Source organism: Anolis carolinensis, chromosome 3 (assembly GCF_035594765.1).
Source record: "Anolis carolinensis isolate JA03-04 chromosome 3, rAnoCar3.1.pri, whole genome shotgun sequence".
Taxonomy (NCBI): domain Eukaryota; kingdom Metazoa; phylum Chordata; class Lepidosauria; order Squamata; family Dactyloidae; genus Anolis; species Anolis carolinensis.
Window position 1 is genome coordinate 54638066 of NC_085843.1, and position 15512 is coordinate 54653577.

A 15512-nucleotide genomic window follows, 5' to 3' on the forward strand; every position below is an offset into this window, starting at 1 on the left:
AAAAGTGTTTCCCCCACTTTCGCTGTGAAATATGGTGATTTACATTTCTTTTTTTTCTTTCTTTTTTTTCTCTTTTCTCTCTCTTTTTATAATGTAAAATCCTCAATAAAGATGTATATTTTAAAAAAATCATAGAATTGGCAGTGACCTCAAAGGCCATCTCATCCAATTCCCACCAAAGCAAATCAGTGTTTCCAGGTCAGTAGGTGGCTATTCCGCATTCACATAAAAACCTTTTACAAATAAGAGCTCCACACATCTTTCAAAATAATGTCATTGTTACACAGAGCATACTATTTGGTTTGTCGTAATATTTAGTGATAATCACCACACTTGTAAACTTGGTCTTGTTGATGCTCATGTCCTACTCTCTGAAATAACAGAAAGAAATCTACAGCCTTATTTATATGCCAGCTTTTCAGACAACGGAGTTGAGGTTTTCTTGGCAAAATTTGTTCGGATAGGATCTTTGCCTTCTTCTGAGGATGACAAAATGTAACTTATGCAGGCTCACCCAGTGGGTTTCCATGGCCCAGTGAGGATTTGAAACCTGACCTAGAATTGTAGTTGAATACTCAAACCACTATACCACATAGGCTCACTGTTATCTGAAAATTTCTGATATAATCTCTCTCTCAGAGACTGTTGTAACTGATGGTATGTGCAGCTGCTTCTAAAGACTTAATGAAAGCAACAGTTAGCACAAAACATAACTGTTAAGCTTCTAACTGGGCATATTATACAGAGTCGGCATGGTGCCATGGTTTGGGCAAGTCAGACAGGAGAAAAATAGGGAAAGGGGCTGTTAGCTCCTAGATTTCAGCCTCAGAGGAAGGGAATTGCAAACTCTCTCTAAACAAAACTAGCTAAGAAAACACCTCAGGCAATCCATGATAGGTTTATTTTAGGGTTGCCATAACAAATGACTTGAAGGCACCCACTCCCCTTCCCTCTCCCTCACTCCTCCTTTTACTATTACTACAACTACAGGATGTCTAGTTGTTTCAGGATACAATTCCAAGTGCTAATCCACCTCCATCTCAGCATGGACCCATCTTATATACAGTAGAGTCTCACTTATTCAACACTCACTTATCCAACATTCTGGATTATCCAACACATTTTTGTAGTCGATGTTTCCAATAAATCGTGATATTTTGGTGCTAAATTCGTAAATACAGTAATTACTACATAGCATTATTTCATATTGAACTACTTTTTCTGTCAAATTTGTTGTATAACATGATGTTTTGGTGCTTAATTTGTAAAATCATAACCTAATTTGATGTTTAACAAGCTTTTCCTTAATTCCTCCTTATTATCCAACATATTTGCTTATCCAACGTTCTGCCGGCCCGTTTATGTTGGATAAGTGAGACTCTACTGTACTTGGATTGTGAAACAAATTAGTTTAAGACAGTCTCCAGAGGCAATTTTGCTCACTCTCTCTTCCAGCCAATAATGCCCAGCGCTCCCTCTCTGACACCTTAGAGGGCCTTTGGGGAGATATGGCTGTGTTGTTGTTGTTGTTGTTGGTCCATGTACAGCAGTGGTTCCCAACATTTTTTGACCAGGGACAACTTGTCCATGGACCACTTAACCAGGGACCACTTTGATCGGGGACCACTTGACCAGGGACCACTTGTCCATTAATCACTTGACCAGGGACCACTTTGACCAGGGACCACTCTCCAGCATTAGTACCAAAAGGATTACGAATCAGGTTTTGGTCAATTTTAGATTGGGTTTGGTTATTTGGGGTGCTGATTCAGAAAAATCCATTGGATAGACCTCATCAGCTCTAGTTTCTGATACAGAAGATATGCCATCCAATAGTTGCCATCTGCTCACCCATAGAAAACCATATTTAATCATCTAGAGCTGCGGACCTTATTTTAGGTCTCACAGCCCCCAGATGGCATAGTGGACTAAGTGACTTGAAGGTTGGGTTGCTGACATGAAAGCTGCCAGGTTCGAATCCTACCCGGGGAGAGTGCAGATGAGCTCCCTCTATGAGCTCCAGCTCCATGCGGGGACATGAGAGAAGCCTCCCACAAGGATGGTAAAAACATCAAAAACATCCGGGCGTCCCCTGGGCAATGTCCTTGCAGACGGCCAATTCTCCCACTCCAGAAGCGACTCAAGTTGCTCCTGACACACACACAAAAAGCCCACCAGTGGGATGTGGCCCATGAGTTGAGAACCACTGAGATGAAAAACACTTCTTTTCTTAATGTTCTTACATCTCATTGGCCAATCCAAGCCGCTGTGTCAGTTTAAACTGTTTCCTGTCTGTTTCCCTTTGACTAAAGGTTGGAGTATGCATTCAATAATTTAAAAAACCCCAAAGAAACAAAGGAGGCACACTCTATCCAAATTTGAGAAGTTGAAGGCCTCTCCAAGGCATCAAATAACATGCCTAACTTTCAGGGTTTTTTTCTCGTTTTGCACAATATTAAGTTCCCAGGCCTGCAAATTTGACCAATTAAAAAGGCTAGGTCAGCTACATACTTCTATAATCCTTACATAGAGAAGAGAGCAACAATCATAAGCTCTGCCTTTTGCACATTAGACAGGAAAGAAAGGCTTTACCAGGTCTGGGAGGAAGTGTGAAAGAGGTTTGCTAGTGACAGCACCCAACTAGATCAGCATGCTTAGTTAGAAGTATGCACCACAAACTTGCCTGCAACACACTTTTCTTGAAAATGAACTTGGGCACTGTTTTCCTGATTATATTTCTGATGGCTTTCCCCTTCAGCCTGAAAGGTGAGTTTGAAACCAATTCCTTTTTTGTTCCTGGATGTGGCAGAATACTACTGCATTGTAAATGTTTACAATAAGGATATATCTTTTAATCCGAAATATTTAAATGTGACCATGTTTACTCCAACCAGAATGTTTTTGAATTTAGGACTAAAATTAAAGTTTTCCGGCATGAGTTCAATGGAACTACAATGCTGTAACTGCAATTGAGCTTTGGGAATTCTGGAGGTTAATTCAGACACTGGTTTGGCAAGTACATAATGACTTCTATCACAAATTTTACAGCTTTAAATGTAAAATTTATGTGAGGGATGGTTAGTAACTTGCATATTGATTAGTTTCCCCATGCTGCAGATACTGGGCACAATTCACTTGATAAATAGTATTGACCAACCCATTCATTTCAGCATGGCTTGGTTAATTTTGAAGCAAACTTTAAAAGATGATTAAAGGAAGATGATGCAAACTTTAATGGATGAAACATTATTCATAAACATTCTTGCTTCAGGCTAAATAGAGTTGGATGTGAATACTGCATTTTCAACTGTAGGGCTTATAGTTCAGATCTAATGGGTGAGATCCCTCTTCCTATTACTTGATCTCTGACATGAACAATCTTGCATCAGAACAATTCTGGAAGGAAAGGTAGGCTGCAGTCATAATTAATTAATTAATTAATTGTTCAAACTTATATGCCGCCACTCCCCTAGGGTTCGGGGCGGCTTACAAGAACAGGCTAAAATCTAACAATTTAATAACATCTTTAAAACATCTTAAAAACATCTTTTAAAAACATCTTTTAAAAACATCAATAACAGAAATCAAAAGCCTGCCGAAACAGGTGTGTCTTACATGCCCTGCGGAAGGCTGATAAGTCCCGTAAGGCACGAACTTCAGGTGGCAGAGTGTTCCAAAGAGATGGCGCCACTGCTGAAATGTTTACTTAATAATGATGTCTATGTGCAAATCAATGTAAAAACATAATGGGGCCATTTGGATGAATGCCCAGGCCAGGATTTGTGTGTGTCATAGACACACATCCACAGAGCACACATTGTGAATGGAGGAAACACATGGACCAAACACTTTTTAAGCATAGTGTGATCACATATGTTGGCCCAGTCATATCAAAACTATCTGGATGGTAATTAATATAGATATGGATAATCTCTTTTTTCATCATTGCATGGAATGACAAAAGAGTAAGAAGTTTTCTTCTCATTAGACAATATTACAACAAGGTTTGTACATTTTCCCCAAGGTTTCAGTTTGCACAAAATATTATGTTTTATCTACAAGGAATTTATCTTGTAAGAAGCCCTGAAAGGTTTACATGGTTTTTTTTTTAAAAAAAAACAAAGCTCTTTATATGTTGAATTAGCATTTTTTTTTTTTTAAAAAAAATTAAGGCCAAAAAATGTGTGTAATCTTTACAACTCTATTAATTATTTGAGAGCTTCAGATAAAAGTCCTCGTATCAATGTAGAATGGAATAAGAGATGGAGAAAATGTAGAATTTCAAAAGTGCAGTGATCTAGGAATCTTCAGATTGTACTACTTTGGCAGGACCCATGGTTTGTGCTTGTTTTATTATAAAATACCATGTATATTTACTTGTGCTATATAAATAAATGATCATAACAATAATAATGCCTAAGGAGTAACATCTGATTCAATATGTTTATTCCTTCCTCTGTAGGTGCTGAACCCAGGAATGATGTGATTTGTGGCTTTTTGGGTGATTCAGTTCTTCTGCCTGTTCCCAAATTCACAGGGACACTAACCCGACTACAATGGAATAAGTTACTTCCTGACAATTCTGCCAGATTAATTGATCGCAAAACAACATGGAACAATGAAAATGAAACAAGGAAGAAGTACACTATTTTAAACAATGGAAGCCTGAGAATAGATACATTGGTGAAGGAAGATGCTGGAAATTACACAGTGCAAGGACATGAAAATAAGGTTTCATTATTTAAGACAACCACTGTTATTTTGGAAGTTCATAGTGAGTATCTAAACTCCAAATATCTCTTTGTACCATGGAATACAGTGTACCATGTTTCTCTTCCTTTCTCCATCTGTGTCTAGGACTGGTGAGGCACCAGCACTCTTCAGCACAAAGTTTGTAAAACTACATTTCCATGATTCTAGTGGTGCAATGGTTAAATCCTTGTGCCGGCAGGATTGCTGACAGACAGCTCGGCGGTTTGAATCTGGGGAGAGTGGGTGAGCTCCATCTGTCAGCACTAGCTCCCCATGTGGGGACATGAGAGAAGCCTCCCACAGGATGGTAAAGCATTAAACACCTGGGAGTCCCCTGGGCAATGTCCTTGCAGACAGACAATTCTCTCATGCCAAAAGAGACTTGCAGTTTCTCAAGTCGCTCCTGACACAAAAAAGGCATGGTAATTAAAGTGGTGTCAAACTGCATTATTTCTATAATGTAGATGCACTGTTAGTTTCTCTTCATTGACATGCATTGCTTTTCTTTTCCTTTCTAGACTATGACTACCATGCTTTTGACTTCCTGGAAGCAGGACCGGCCCGAGGAAATTTCAAGGGGTACGCAAAATGTTTTTTTGCGCCCCCTCCCCCGTGCCGCGGGAGGCGTGGCCAGGACTGGCCCCACCTCCCGCACCCTAACCCCGCCTCATGTGGCGTGAACGGCGTGGGAGGCGGGGACAGGGCGCATGCGGCGCGGGAGGCGGGGCCGCGTTCTTCCAGACCGCAGCCTGAAAGGACTCCCGCTGCAGCGGGGGCGCGTCGTGGGAGGCGTGTCCGGTCCTGCCTCCCGTGGGGTGTGCCCTGGCTAGGCAGCCAGGCTGCATGCGGCGGGAGTCCTTCCAGGCCGCGGCCTTTGTCGTGGCCTGGAAGGACGGCCGCCACACGCAGCCTGGCTGCGCCAGGGCGCGCCCCGCAGGAGGCAGGGCCAGACCTGGCCATGTCTCCCGCATCGCGTGACCCCGTCTCCTGCGTCACGCAGCCCCGCCTCCCAGGGGCTCAATAGCGCCCCTGGGAAGGTGGCGCCCAACGCAGGGGCATGGTCAGCATGCCGTGTTGGGCCGGGCCTGCCTGGAAGCATATGTTAGCTATTGTGGAGGGAAGCATACAGGACTAGATGAAGGCTTAATCCAGCATTTCTCTTTTTTTCTGTTTTTTTTAAAATTAATATATATATATTATTCTTTTTGATACATCACAACAATTAACTATTTTTGCCATACATAACTTATTTCAGTATACATTGTTCCAAAGGTAACTATTTCTTAAATGACATTTTAAACAGTTCTTAGAAATGTATCACCCTCCACCCCCACCCTCCCCCCATACCCCCCCACCCCCCTGGAACAGCCATTCAAAATATTGTCAGTACATCAGTTTAATCGTGTGGAACGCTTGGTTCAAGGTGTGGTATCTTTCATCTCCGTCTATTTTGTCGATCAGCACAGTCCATTTCCTTAACCAGTCTTGATCTTTTAGGCTATTTGTATATATTTTTTTTCCTTTTGAATGATGATGTCGTTAATTATATATTCTGATATATAAGCTCACCAGGTTTCTACATCCCATTTTGTATCATCCCTCCATCCTCGGGCTATCGTGGCTTGTATTGCAGCTGTCATATATTTTAGAATCTCTGTCCAAGTATTGTTATCTTCCATTACCTTTACTGTGAGAGACATGTATCTAGCTTTGTCCCATATTAATTATTTCCCTATTATTTCTTCCATTATTTTTTTCTTATTTTTCTATAAAAGTTCTGAATTTTTCTACAGTCCCACCACATGTGGGAAAATGTACCTATTTCCCCAAAGTTGTGCCAACACTTATTTGAAGTATTTCCCGTTATGTGTGCTACTTGGAGTGGGGTTCTGTACCATTTGGATATTATTTTCCTTTGGGTTTCTTTAATCCACATATGTTTAATTTTATGAATATTGTCAATCCAAGACCAAAATAATTTCTCAGTAAAGTTTTTTTTTCTGTTTCCAATTATCTATAATGGTTATTTTTGTATTGTAAGTTAATGTGATTAGTTCGTCATACAATAGCCCAGTCATTCCTTTATCTATTTCTATTTTCCTTTTAATTATTCTATCCAGTGGGGTTTCAGCTACTTCTCTTCTTTTCATGGCCTGGGCTTTACTGGACAAACCTAACCATGCTATCCAGTTCCCTTGACCACATTTATCTTTTATTTTATCCCGCTTTAATATTTCTCCTTTGGGATTCATGATGTCCCCAATCCTTTTGATACCGTTTTCCTTCAGTGCCCTAATTAGGTTTGTGAATGTCTTGTCCTTATTTTCCAATGTTTCTTGTGGGAAAGGGTCAATTTTATTTATTTGTAATTAATTTTGCCATTTTTTTCCAGATTAACAACATTGAAAAACAGGGGCCCACTTTTAAATTCTTTAAGTCTTTTCTATCAATTCTCTCTCTTAATGATGTTCCCCTTTGCCAATTATTTGCTTCCTTTCCTATTTGCACCCATTTTTTTACCCTTCCAATTTGAATTCTAATAGCCTCGCTAACTGGCTTGCCTCATAGTATATTCCCAACAAGGGAGCTCCCCAACCACCCATTTCTTGTTTACTATAGTATAAAAAGCTGGCAATTCTATTTTTGTTTTCTCCCACTACCCATTGTTTGATAGCGTTATCCCACTTCTTCAACAAATTGGTAGGAATATTCACCGGGAGGGTTTGGAACAAGAATAAAAATTTGGGCAAGATCTTCATCTTATAGATTTTTAGTCTTGTAGATATGTCTCGGAATTTCTTTCCCCATGTGATAATTTGTTTGCTTATATTTTTCCATAGGTGATTATAGTTCATTTGTATGATATTGTTGATGTTTTTGGCATATCCACTCCTAGGTATTTCATCTTCTTTTTCCACAATTTTACTCCCATAATGTTTTGAACCTTCTTGAATTCTTCCCATGTTAAATTTTTATGTAATATCTCTGATTTGCCTAAATTTATTGTGAGGCCTGAAGTTTTTCCAAAGCCTTTAACTGTTTTGAATAATGATTGTAGTGATTCCTCCACCTCCCCTAAAATTATCATAACATCATCAGCATATAAATTAATCTTAATGTCTTCCTTGCCCACCTTATAGCCTATAATGACCAGGTTATTCCTTACTAAGTTTGCTGAAGGTTCAATGGCTAATGAAAATAGGGCAGGGGAAAGGGGGCATCCTTGTTTAGTTCCCCTGTTAATATTTATTTGTCTGGTTTGTGCCCCATTTACTGAGATAGTTGCTTTGTTTTCACTATATAGTACTTTTATTACCTTGCACACTCCCCCCCCCCCCAAATATTACATTCCTCGCAGAGTCTGTTCAAATATTTGTGATCTATTGAGTTGAATGCTTTGCAAAAATCCAATTTTAATATAAGTACTTTAGTCCAGCATTTCTCAACCTGGGGGTTGGGACCCCTGCAGGAGTTGCAAGAGGGGTTCAAAGGGGTCACCAAAGACCAGTATTTTCTGTTGGTCATGGGGGTTCTGTGTGGGAAGTTTGGCCCAATTTGATCATTGGTGGGGTTCAGTGGGCTCTTTGATTGTAGGTGAACAATACATTCCAGCAACTATAGCTCCCAAATGTCAAGGTCTATTTTCTCAAACTCCATCAGTGTTCAAATTTGAACATATTGGGAATTTGTGCCATGTTTGGTCCAGATCCATCATTGTTTGAGTCCACAGTGCTCTCTGGATGTAGGTGAACTACAACTCCCAAACTCAAGGTCAATGCCCACCAAACCCTTCCAGTATTTTTTGTTGGTCATGGGAGTTCTGTGTGACAAGTTTGGTTCAATTCCATTCTTGGTGGAGTTCCGAATGCTTTTTTGATTGTAAGTGAACTGTAAATCCCAGCAACTACAACTCCCAAATGACAAATTCATTTCCCCTCCCCAACCCCACCAGTATTCAAATTTGGGCATATCGGGTATTTGTGCCAAATTTGGTCAATTGAATGAAAATACATCCTGCATATCAGATGTTTACATTACGATTCCTAACAGTAGGAAAATGACCATTATGAAGTAGCAACGAAAATAATTTTATGGTTGGGGGTCACCACAACATGAGGAACTGTATTTAGGGGTTGCAGCATTAGGAAGGTTGAGAACCACTGGTGTAACCCATCAAAACTATTCCATACACTCCAACTCATCCCACTTGCCAGGGACAGTCCAGATTAATCCATTGTTGTCCCATTTTTCCAAGTGCTTTTAAAATGTCTCATTTCCATCCTCCTACTCTCACTTTCCCCAATTGTCCTAACTTTATTTCAATTGCTGCAAACTGAATTCAAAGTGCAAAAGTAGTTAGTATTCATTTAGCTCAGCAGGTGGAAGCAAAAAGGAGGCATCAGGCAAAAGGAAACTGTTGCAGACTCACACTTTGTCTTTTATTAATAATCTTTGCCATTTTGACCACACTTCAATGTTGCTTGGTCACATGGACCTGGTTTCATATTGGAAATGTTGGAGGTTGCAAAAGACAAGACTTAGATGCTGTTGACCTCAAGAAAAGGGTCTTGCTCTGGAAACCATAAAACCAAAGTAGCCTCATATAACTGAAGGCGATCCTTCAGATAGCTAACCCTGAGTTGTAAAGGGCCTTTAAAAGTCAACTGATGCCAAGGTTAAAACATGACTTTTTATTAAAGCCTTTGAGGAGAAATTGATTTTATGCCAAATGGTAAATGTGCATTGCTTTAAACTGTTTTAAAGTGATTTAAAAATATCTTATTTTAAATGGTCAAAGTATTCAGTGTGCTTTGGGTCTGTTTAAATTATTGCTGACTATTTGAAATTGTTTAAGATTGGTGCTAGATCCTATGATTAAAGTGAGATATAGCTATTTTAATAAATAGGCATGAAATAGTAAGACTAAAAAACAATACATATTCCTTATATCCAGTTTGGCAATAACCAAGCTACACTATTCTAGATCAGATGACATTTTTGAACACTTTTCAAGGGCAGCCAATAGGAGTGTGTTACAGAGATCCAAATAAAATATATTAGGTTTATATCCACAGTGTGGAATTATAGCAATTTCCCATCACATTAATTGCCATGGCTTAATTCTGTTTGTGAAATGTTCTTCTCTTTCCGAGAGCTCTGGTGCTAAAACAAGCTACACATTCCAGGACTCCATAGGGTGCGGTCATGGCAGTTTAGGTGGTGTTGAACTGCTATAATTATGCAGTATGAATGGTCTAAAAGGCATGTGTCACTTTGAACTAATTCAATGTTCCTGGAAATAGGTACCATGGCACATCAGCTTTAACTGTGCAAATGCTCACTTAGTCAGCACAGAAGCATGTGTGTTTAAGTTAAGAGCTGAATTTATGAGTATGTTTTAACTGCAAACTCGCATTTCCATAGCAGGTGAAACCCTATCTCAAGCAGGTAAAATCCTTACCCTGGTCTTCCGTACAATTGATATGTTTGACTTCGGTTTGTTCCCTCTGGCACCAAAATGGACACCCAATAGTTGTTCTGAACTAAAATTGCACAATGATAATACTTCCACAAATCCATCCTATTTCACACTGAGATCTGTAGTTTGATGAAGGGTACCACGAGTTCACTGAGCCAGAAAGCTCTAATACTGTAGTTCAGGGAAAGATGCCTCATCAATCTACAAATCCTGAGATTCCATAGGAGAGATTCAGGTCAGTTTAAGCACTATCGGATTGTTGTAATTTTACAGTGGATTTTCAGTCTCTTTTTTTCAGTCTCTTGCCCCACCACCCATACTTTGCTGTTGGGAGCATGAGTCCTGCAATGTTTATTTTTCATTTATTATATGTATTTGCTTATATTGACTACAATTTATCTGCACTGGGTGATACCTACTATCATGCTTAACCATTTTGGTGGCTGCTGGATATTGGCATTTTCTCTTATTAGTTAGGGGGTGTTTATTTATATATAATATCCTGGGTGTTTTGATGTTTTACCATCCTGTGGGAGGCTTCTCTCATGTTAGAAGGATTGGCCTTGCCTCTTATTGAAGAGTATGCATTTCCAAGGGATATTTGAATTGCTTTACCTATAAATGTATAATACCATTTACCTAAAATGTATAATTCACTCCTTTGATCTAACAAGGTCTGTTGTCCTGGGATCAACACTGTTGTGTTCAGTAAAGCTTCTAGACTTCAAGAGCTTTGTTTCCTGAACTGCTGTTTGCCAGTACATAACAGAATGTTAGATCTTTTATAGTCCTCATTGGTTGCAAATGTAGTTGGAAAGGCATGACCAAGTTGTGAATCTGAACTGGAAGAGAAATAACAAGTTTATGAAGCTGGAGAAGGGAATGGAGACTTTTGGTGGGATGCTGTCTACTCCATGGAGGTTGTATGGATCAGTTGCAGGCACAGACTGCTCAGAATCAAGTCCATCAGTCATGGATCTGATGAGGTTATATGAGAGTCTCGTCTCATCCCCCGACTCCAATTGGGGAAGAGCAGCAAAATATCCCGTGTCCCGTTAGAAGGGATGTCCAAGTCACTTAGAGAGAAGTCCAACAGAATTAAGAGAGAGACACTCTTCCTGTCTAGCTCCTGATATCAATCATTCACTAAGGTGCCCATAGTCATAGCCAGGCTCGGAACCAGACTGAAGCAGCTCTAGATAACCAATTTTACCTTAAAACCTCTGGAAGCTGAAGAGCTACCAGAACCTTGCTTAAAATGGAATATTAAAGACTGGTTCATAGTTATCCAGAATGGTGGGATCCATCGGTGGCTTTTTGGCAATGGTTTTGCAACAGCTTTCTTCTGGCAAGCTGGAACTCTGTCTTATTTTAGTGAGGTATTAACCACTCTATCCACTCAGCTAGTCTCTCTCTATCGCTTTTAATAAGCCAGGAAGAGCAATGATCTAAAATACATGTAGCAGCTCTCATATCTCTAGGGGTTATGTCCAAATCCTCCAGTAGCACAAACTGAAACGTATCCATTGTCACTGGACAAACAAGGGACAGAGTTACACCCACTGGATCTATATCAATGATAGCATCCAAGTCAGAATGAATCTGAATTATTTTATCTGCAAAATACCAAGCAACTTGTTTACAAATGACTAGTATGTCCAACTCATACCTGCACGTGTATTGTTGTTGTTGATATTAGGATTTTTTTACTTGCCTCTTACAATGTCAACCCTCCCGACATACGTTTTTTATGCTGCCTTCCCTACTCCCAATCACAGCCATTTGAGTGGTCACTGGAGAGCATGGGATAGCTAAAAAGCATCAGGGTATATTACTATTTACAGATATATTAACATGAAGGTTTTAATAGCTCTAATGAGATATATTTTAAAATTGTCTTTTAATTTTTATTGTCAGATTTTTAGCTGATCTTGCGTTGAACTTTGTGAGCCTCCTTGGATCCTATCTTAGGGGAAAGGTGACATATTAACTGAAAGAATGAATACCCCCCATCTCCAAAACTTCCTTCAGGTCCCCCAGAGATCCTGGAAGATTACTTCATTATGATCACCATTATGTTTCTTATTAGAGTCATATAGTCACCATCTCCTCTATATGGCCATGATGTGTGTGTGTGTGGGGGGGGGGCAGAGAAGGAAGGTGAGCCCTATGGAAGGGGAACGGAGGGGTGCAATGTAGTTCTGTTATGGCAGAACTTAACATTACATTCCTTAATGCAAAAACTCAGCAGATGTGTTTTGAACCAGAGTTAGTTCCTCACATTTTCTGAGCCTTTTCTTCTTTCCTATTTTCCAGAACCCTTGCCTCAACCGCAGATCATTGAAAATTGCTCCAAGAAGAAATTGATCTGTCGGGCTGAAACCACTCAAAACACTATAGCAAAGCTGTTTCATAATGATAAAGTAATGAATATTCAAGGAACAACGTATGTCAACGGGACACAGTGGTGGACATTTCAACAAACAAACCTTTCAGGGAAATTCAAGTGTGAGATTACCAGCTGTTCTTCGAAGAAGCAGAATGAGAAGGATATCAACTGCTTGGAAACAGGTATTAAGCCATATTGCTAAGAAACAAACAAACTTAAATAGAAAAGAGAACAAGCATTCCCCCCCCCCCCCCAAAAATCAAATTGTTGGACGAGACCACAATGGCTATCCAACCCAATCCCTTACCATGGAGAAATAGACAAAGTATAATTCTTAAATTTCATATATCAACTTTTTGTTCTCAGACAACTATTCAGATCTATGTGTTCTCCAGGTGGTGTCCATCTGAGTTGGTGCAGCAAAGAGCAGGGCAGGAAGGTGGAGTCAAATACTTTAGTTTGCTGCCCAAATATGTTGTTGTCGAAAAGGGCGTCTAGGTTTACTTAAGTACAGAAGGGAAGCAATAAACAAGTCAACATATTGTTACAATAAAGGACCCACTTCTCCAAGATTTAACAGAGCATAAAGGGAGGAACATGCTGAACCACAACATCAAATCAAGGGAGAATGTGGGTATTATTGCAACGTAAGAGGTGACTTTGAGCTCATATTTGTGTCGTTTGAGATCCATAAAGTAAACTGAAGAAAGAGAACTTAGAAAAGCTAACATGGCTGAAATGTGTATGTATGTATGTGCTGAGGAGAGAATAAATACTTATAATCACATACAGAAGTCAAATTCACAATTGGAAATGGAAAGAATTTCCACTGTAATTTATTTCATAGCTGAAAAATTGTGTTCAGAAAAGTCAGGTAGAATAACAAAAAGGCAAGAATTTTGTGTATTTTTTGTTTCATACTCACAAATCTCAAAATATTTTGGGAAAGTATTCTGTATAGAAGTGTGTGTGTGTGTGTGTGTGTGTGTTAAAATCATAGTTTCTTTCTACAAAAAACATTTTTGTGAAAGAAATAACTGCTTCCAGATACCTCTAGGGGATTTTTTTACAATGTTAGTTCTGTAAAAGGAAAATGTGGGTTTGGATCGTTTGAATGAAGATTTGTTTTGCTTTCTAGAAAGTGGCATAGGGCTTATTTTGGTACAAAATTCATGTTTTTATAGAGAATGCACTTTCACACAGCAATTCATTTTTGTACAAAAACACTTGTCAGCTAATTTTTATGAAAAAAATACTGGGTTTTGCACAAAAATAGCAATTTTGCAGAAGCTCCTCCCCACAACCATTATATTCTTTTAAGAAAATCCACCACTTCTGTGATTTTTGTACAAGAAACTGGAATTTCTTTCTATGCAGAATAATATCTTGAAATACTTAGCAGTGTGCAAACATCAAGTGAGAACCACACAGAAATATTTTTCCCCCTGGGAGACAAGAAGAAAGGAGAGATTTACAACCTCTGCAATGACCAAAAAAGGCATATACCGACAGAAGCTGGACTTATGCCTGTATATATCACAAGCAGAATCCATCAATTTTTTAAAAACGAAATAACAATAGTCAGTGCCTAACCCTGAAATTGTTTTGAAATCATCGTAGCACCCACAGACACATTTAAGAACATCCCTGGACAACCTCGTTATTTAAATGCTATTTTTTTAAAAAAAAGAATTGCTACAAATTGAGTTGTTAACATTAACCCATAATGGACTATTTTAAAACAAATAGCTAGTTTGCCTTAGAAGGAAATGCTTTAAAATATTATTTCAGAATTGGAGGGGATTCCACTCAGAAAGAGATTTTTTTTTTCCGTGTCAGGACCGACTTGAGAAACTGCAAGTTGCTTCTGGTGTTAGAGAATTGGCCGTCTGCAAAGGAACGCTCAGATGTTTGATGCTTTACCATCCTTGTGGGAGGCTTCTCTCATGTCCCACATGGGAAGCTAGAGCTGGAGCTAACAGAGGGAGCTCACCTGCTCTCCCTGGATTAGAACCACCAACCTGTTGGTCAGCAGTCCTGCTGGTACAAGGGTTTAACACATTGCGCCATTGGGGGCTCCACAGAAAGGGATATAATTACCTTTAATATGTAATAATTACTGATAGACTGAAGATATGGGGAAATGCTGTGGAGGATCTGAGCTTGTTTCTACCAGTTGCCCATAGCACTAGGAAGTGGGTCAAGTAGGAAAGCTAGTAGCTCCACCCCTGAATGTTGTTTTCAGACATGTTCACCTACATTTCCCATCATATTCATTTAAAGTTTACATTAATTTGCAAAGAGGGAAACTGTCGAGAGTAATTCCATATCAATGAAGCATTTGCTCTGCCTGGTTTCATAAAGGAAAAGCTGCTCTCTGCAAATGGAACTGGAAATAGGCACTGATTTTGTGTTCCTATTCCTCCTCCATTTTGAAAACACTGGATTGGCTATGGGCATCAAGAGCCCCATCAGGTGGTTCAAGATCTCGGATAGAAGCTGATTTATTGCCATATATGGCATCCAGGCAGGTAGGGAAGGACAAAGCTGATGCTTGGTTTCGTGATTTCTTCTCTTATCCTAAAGAAGAGCCATTTCCCACTGTGGCAATCATTGTGATATCCTTTCATTATCCAGGCAGCCTTAATTGGGCATTCCTGCCATACTACTGCAATGTGCCTGTGTGTTTTAATTGCGGTATTATTTGCTTGTGTTCTGTAGAGCATTGGATGCAGGTGGGATTGAGGCAGGCGGGACAGTGTTGCTTTTTCCTTAGTGACTCCCACTGCATTCTTTAGCACAAAAACCAGTAGAATTGAAAACAGAAGAATGCTGCTGATATCCCACATTGCCTACTTTGCACAATCATGGGTAAATCTATACTTAATGCAA

The 15512-nt window shown here is 39.5% G+C and overlaps 1 protein-coding gene across 2 annotated transcripts in view; it reads left to right on the top strand.

The window, feature by feature from the left end:
• Nucleotides 1–2354: 2354 nt before the first annotated feature.
• The window catches only part of cd2 (CD2 molecule), a 29559-nt gene continuing 16401 nt past the window's right edge, over nucleotides 2355–15512 (top strand). For both annotated transcript variants that reach the window (XM_062974946.1, XM_062974945.1), the window contains exons 1-3: nucleotides 2355–2766; nucleotides 4463–4774; nucleotides 12548–12802. In XM_062974946.1, the coding sequence (XP_062831016.1) occupies nucleotides 2667–2766; nucleotides 4463–4774; nucleotides 12548–12802 (667 nt within the window). In that variant the 5' untranslated portion in view covers nucleotides 2355–2666. The remainder of the gene's footprint in view (nucleotides 2767–4462; nucleotides 4775–12547; nucleotides 12803–15512) is intronic.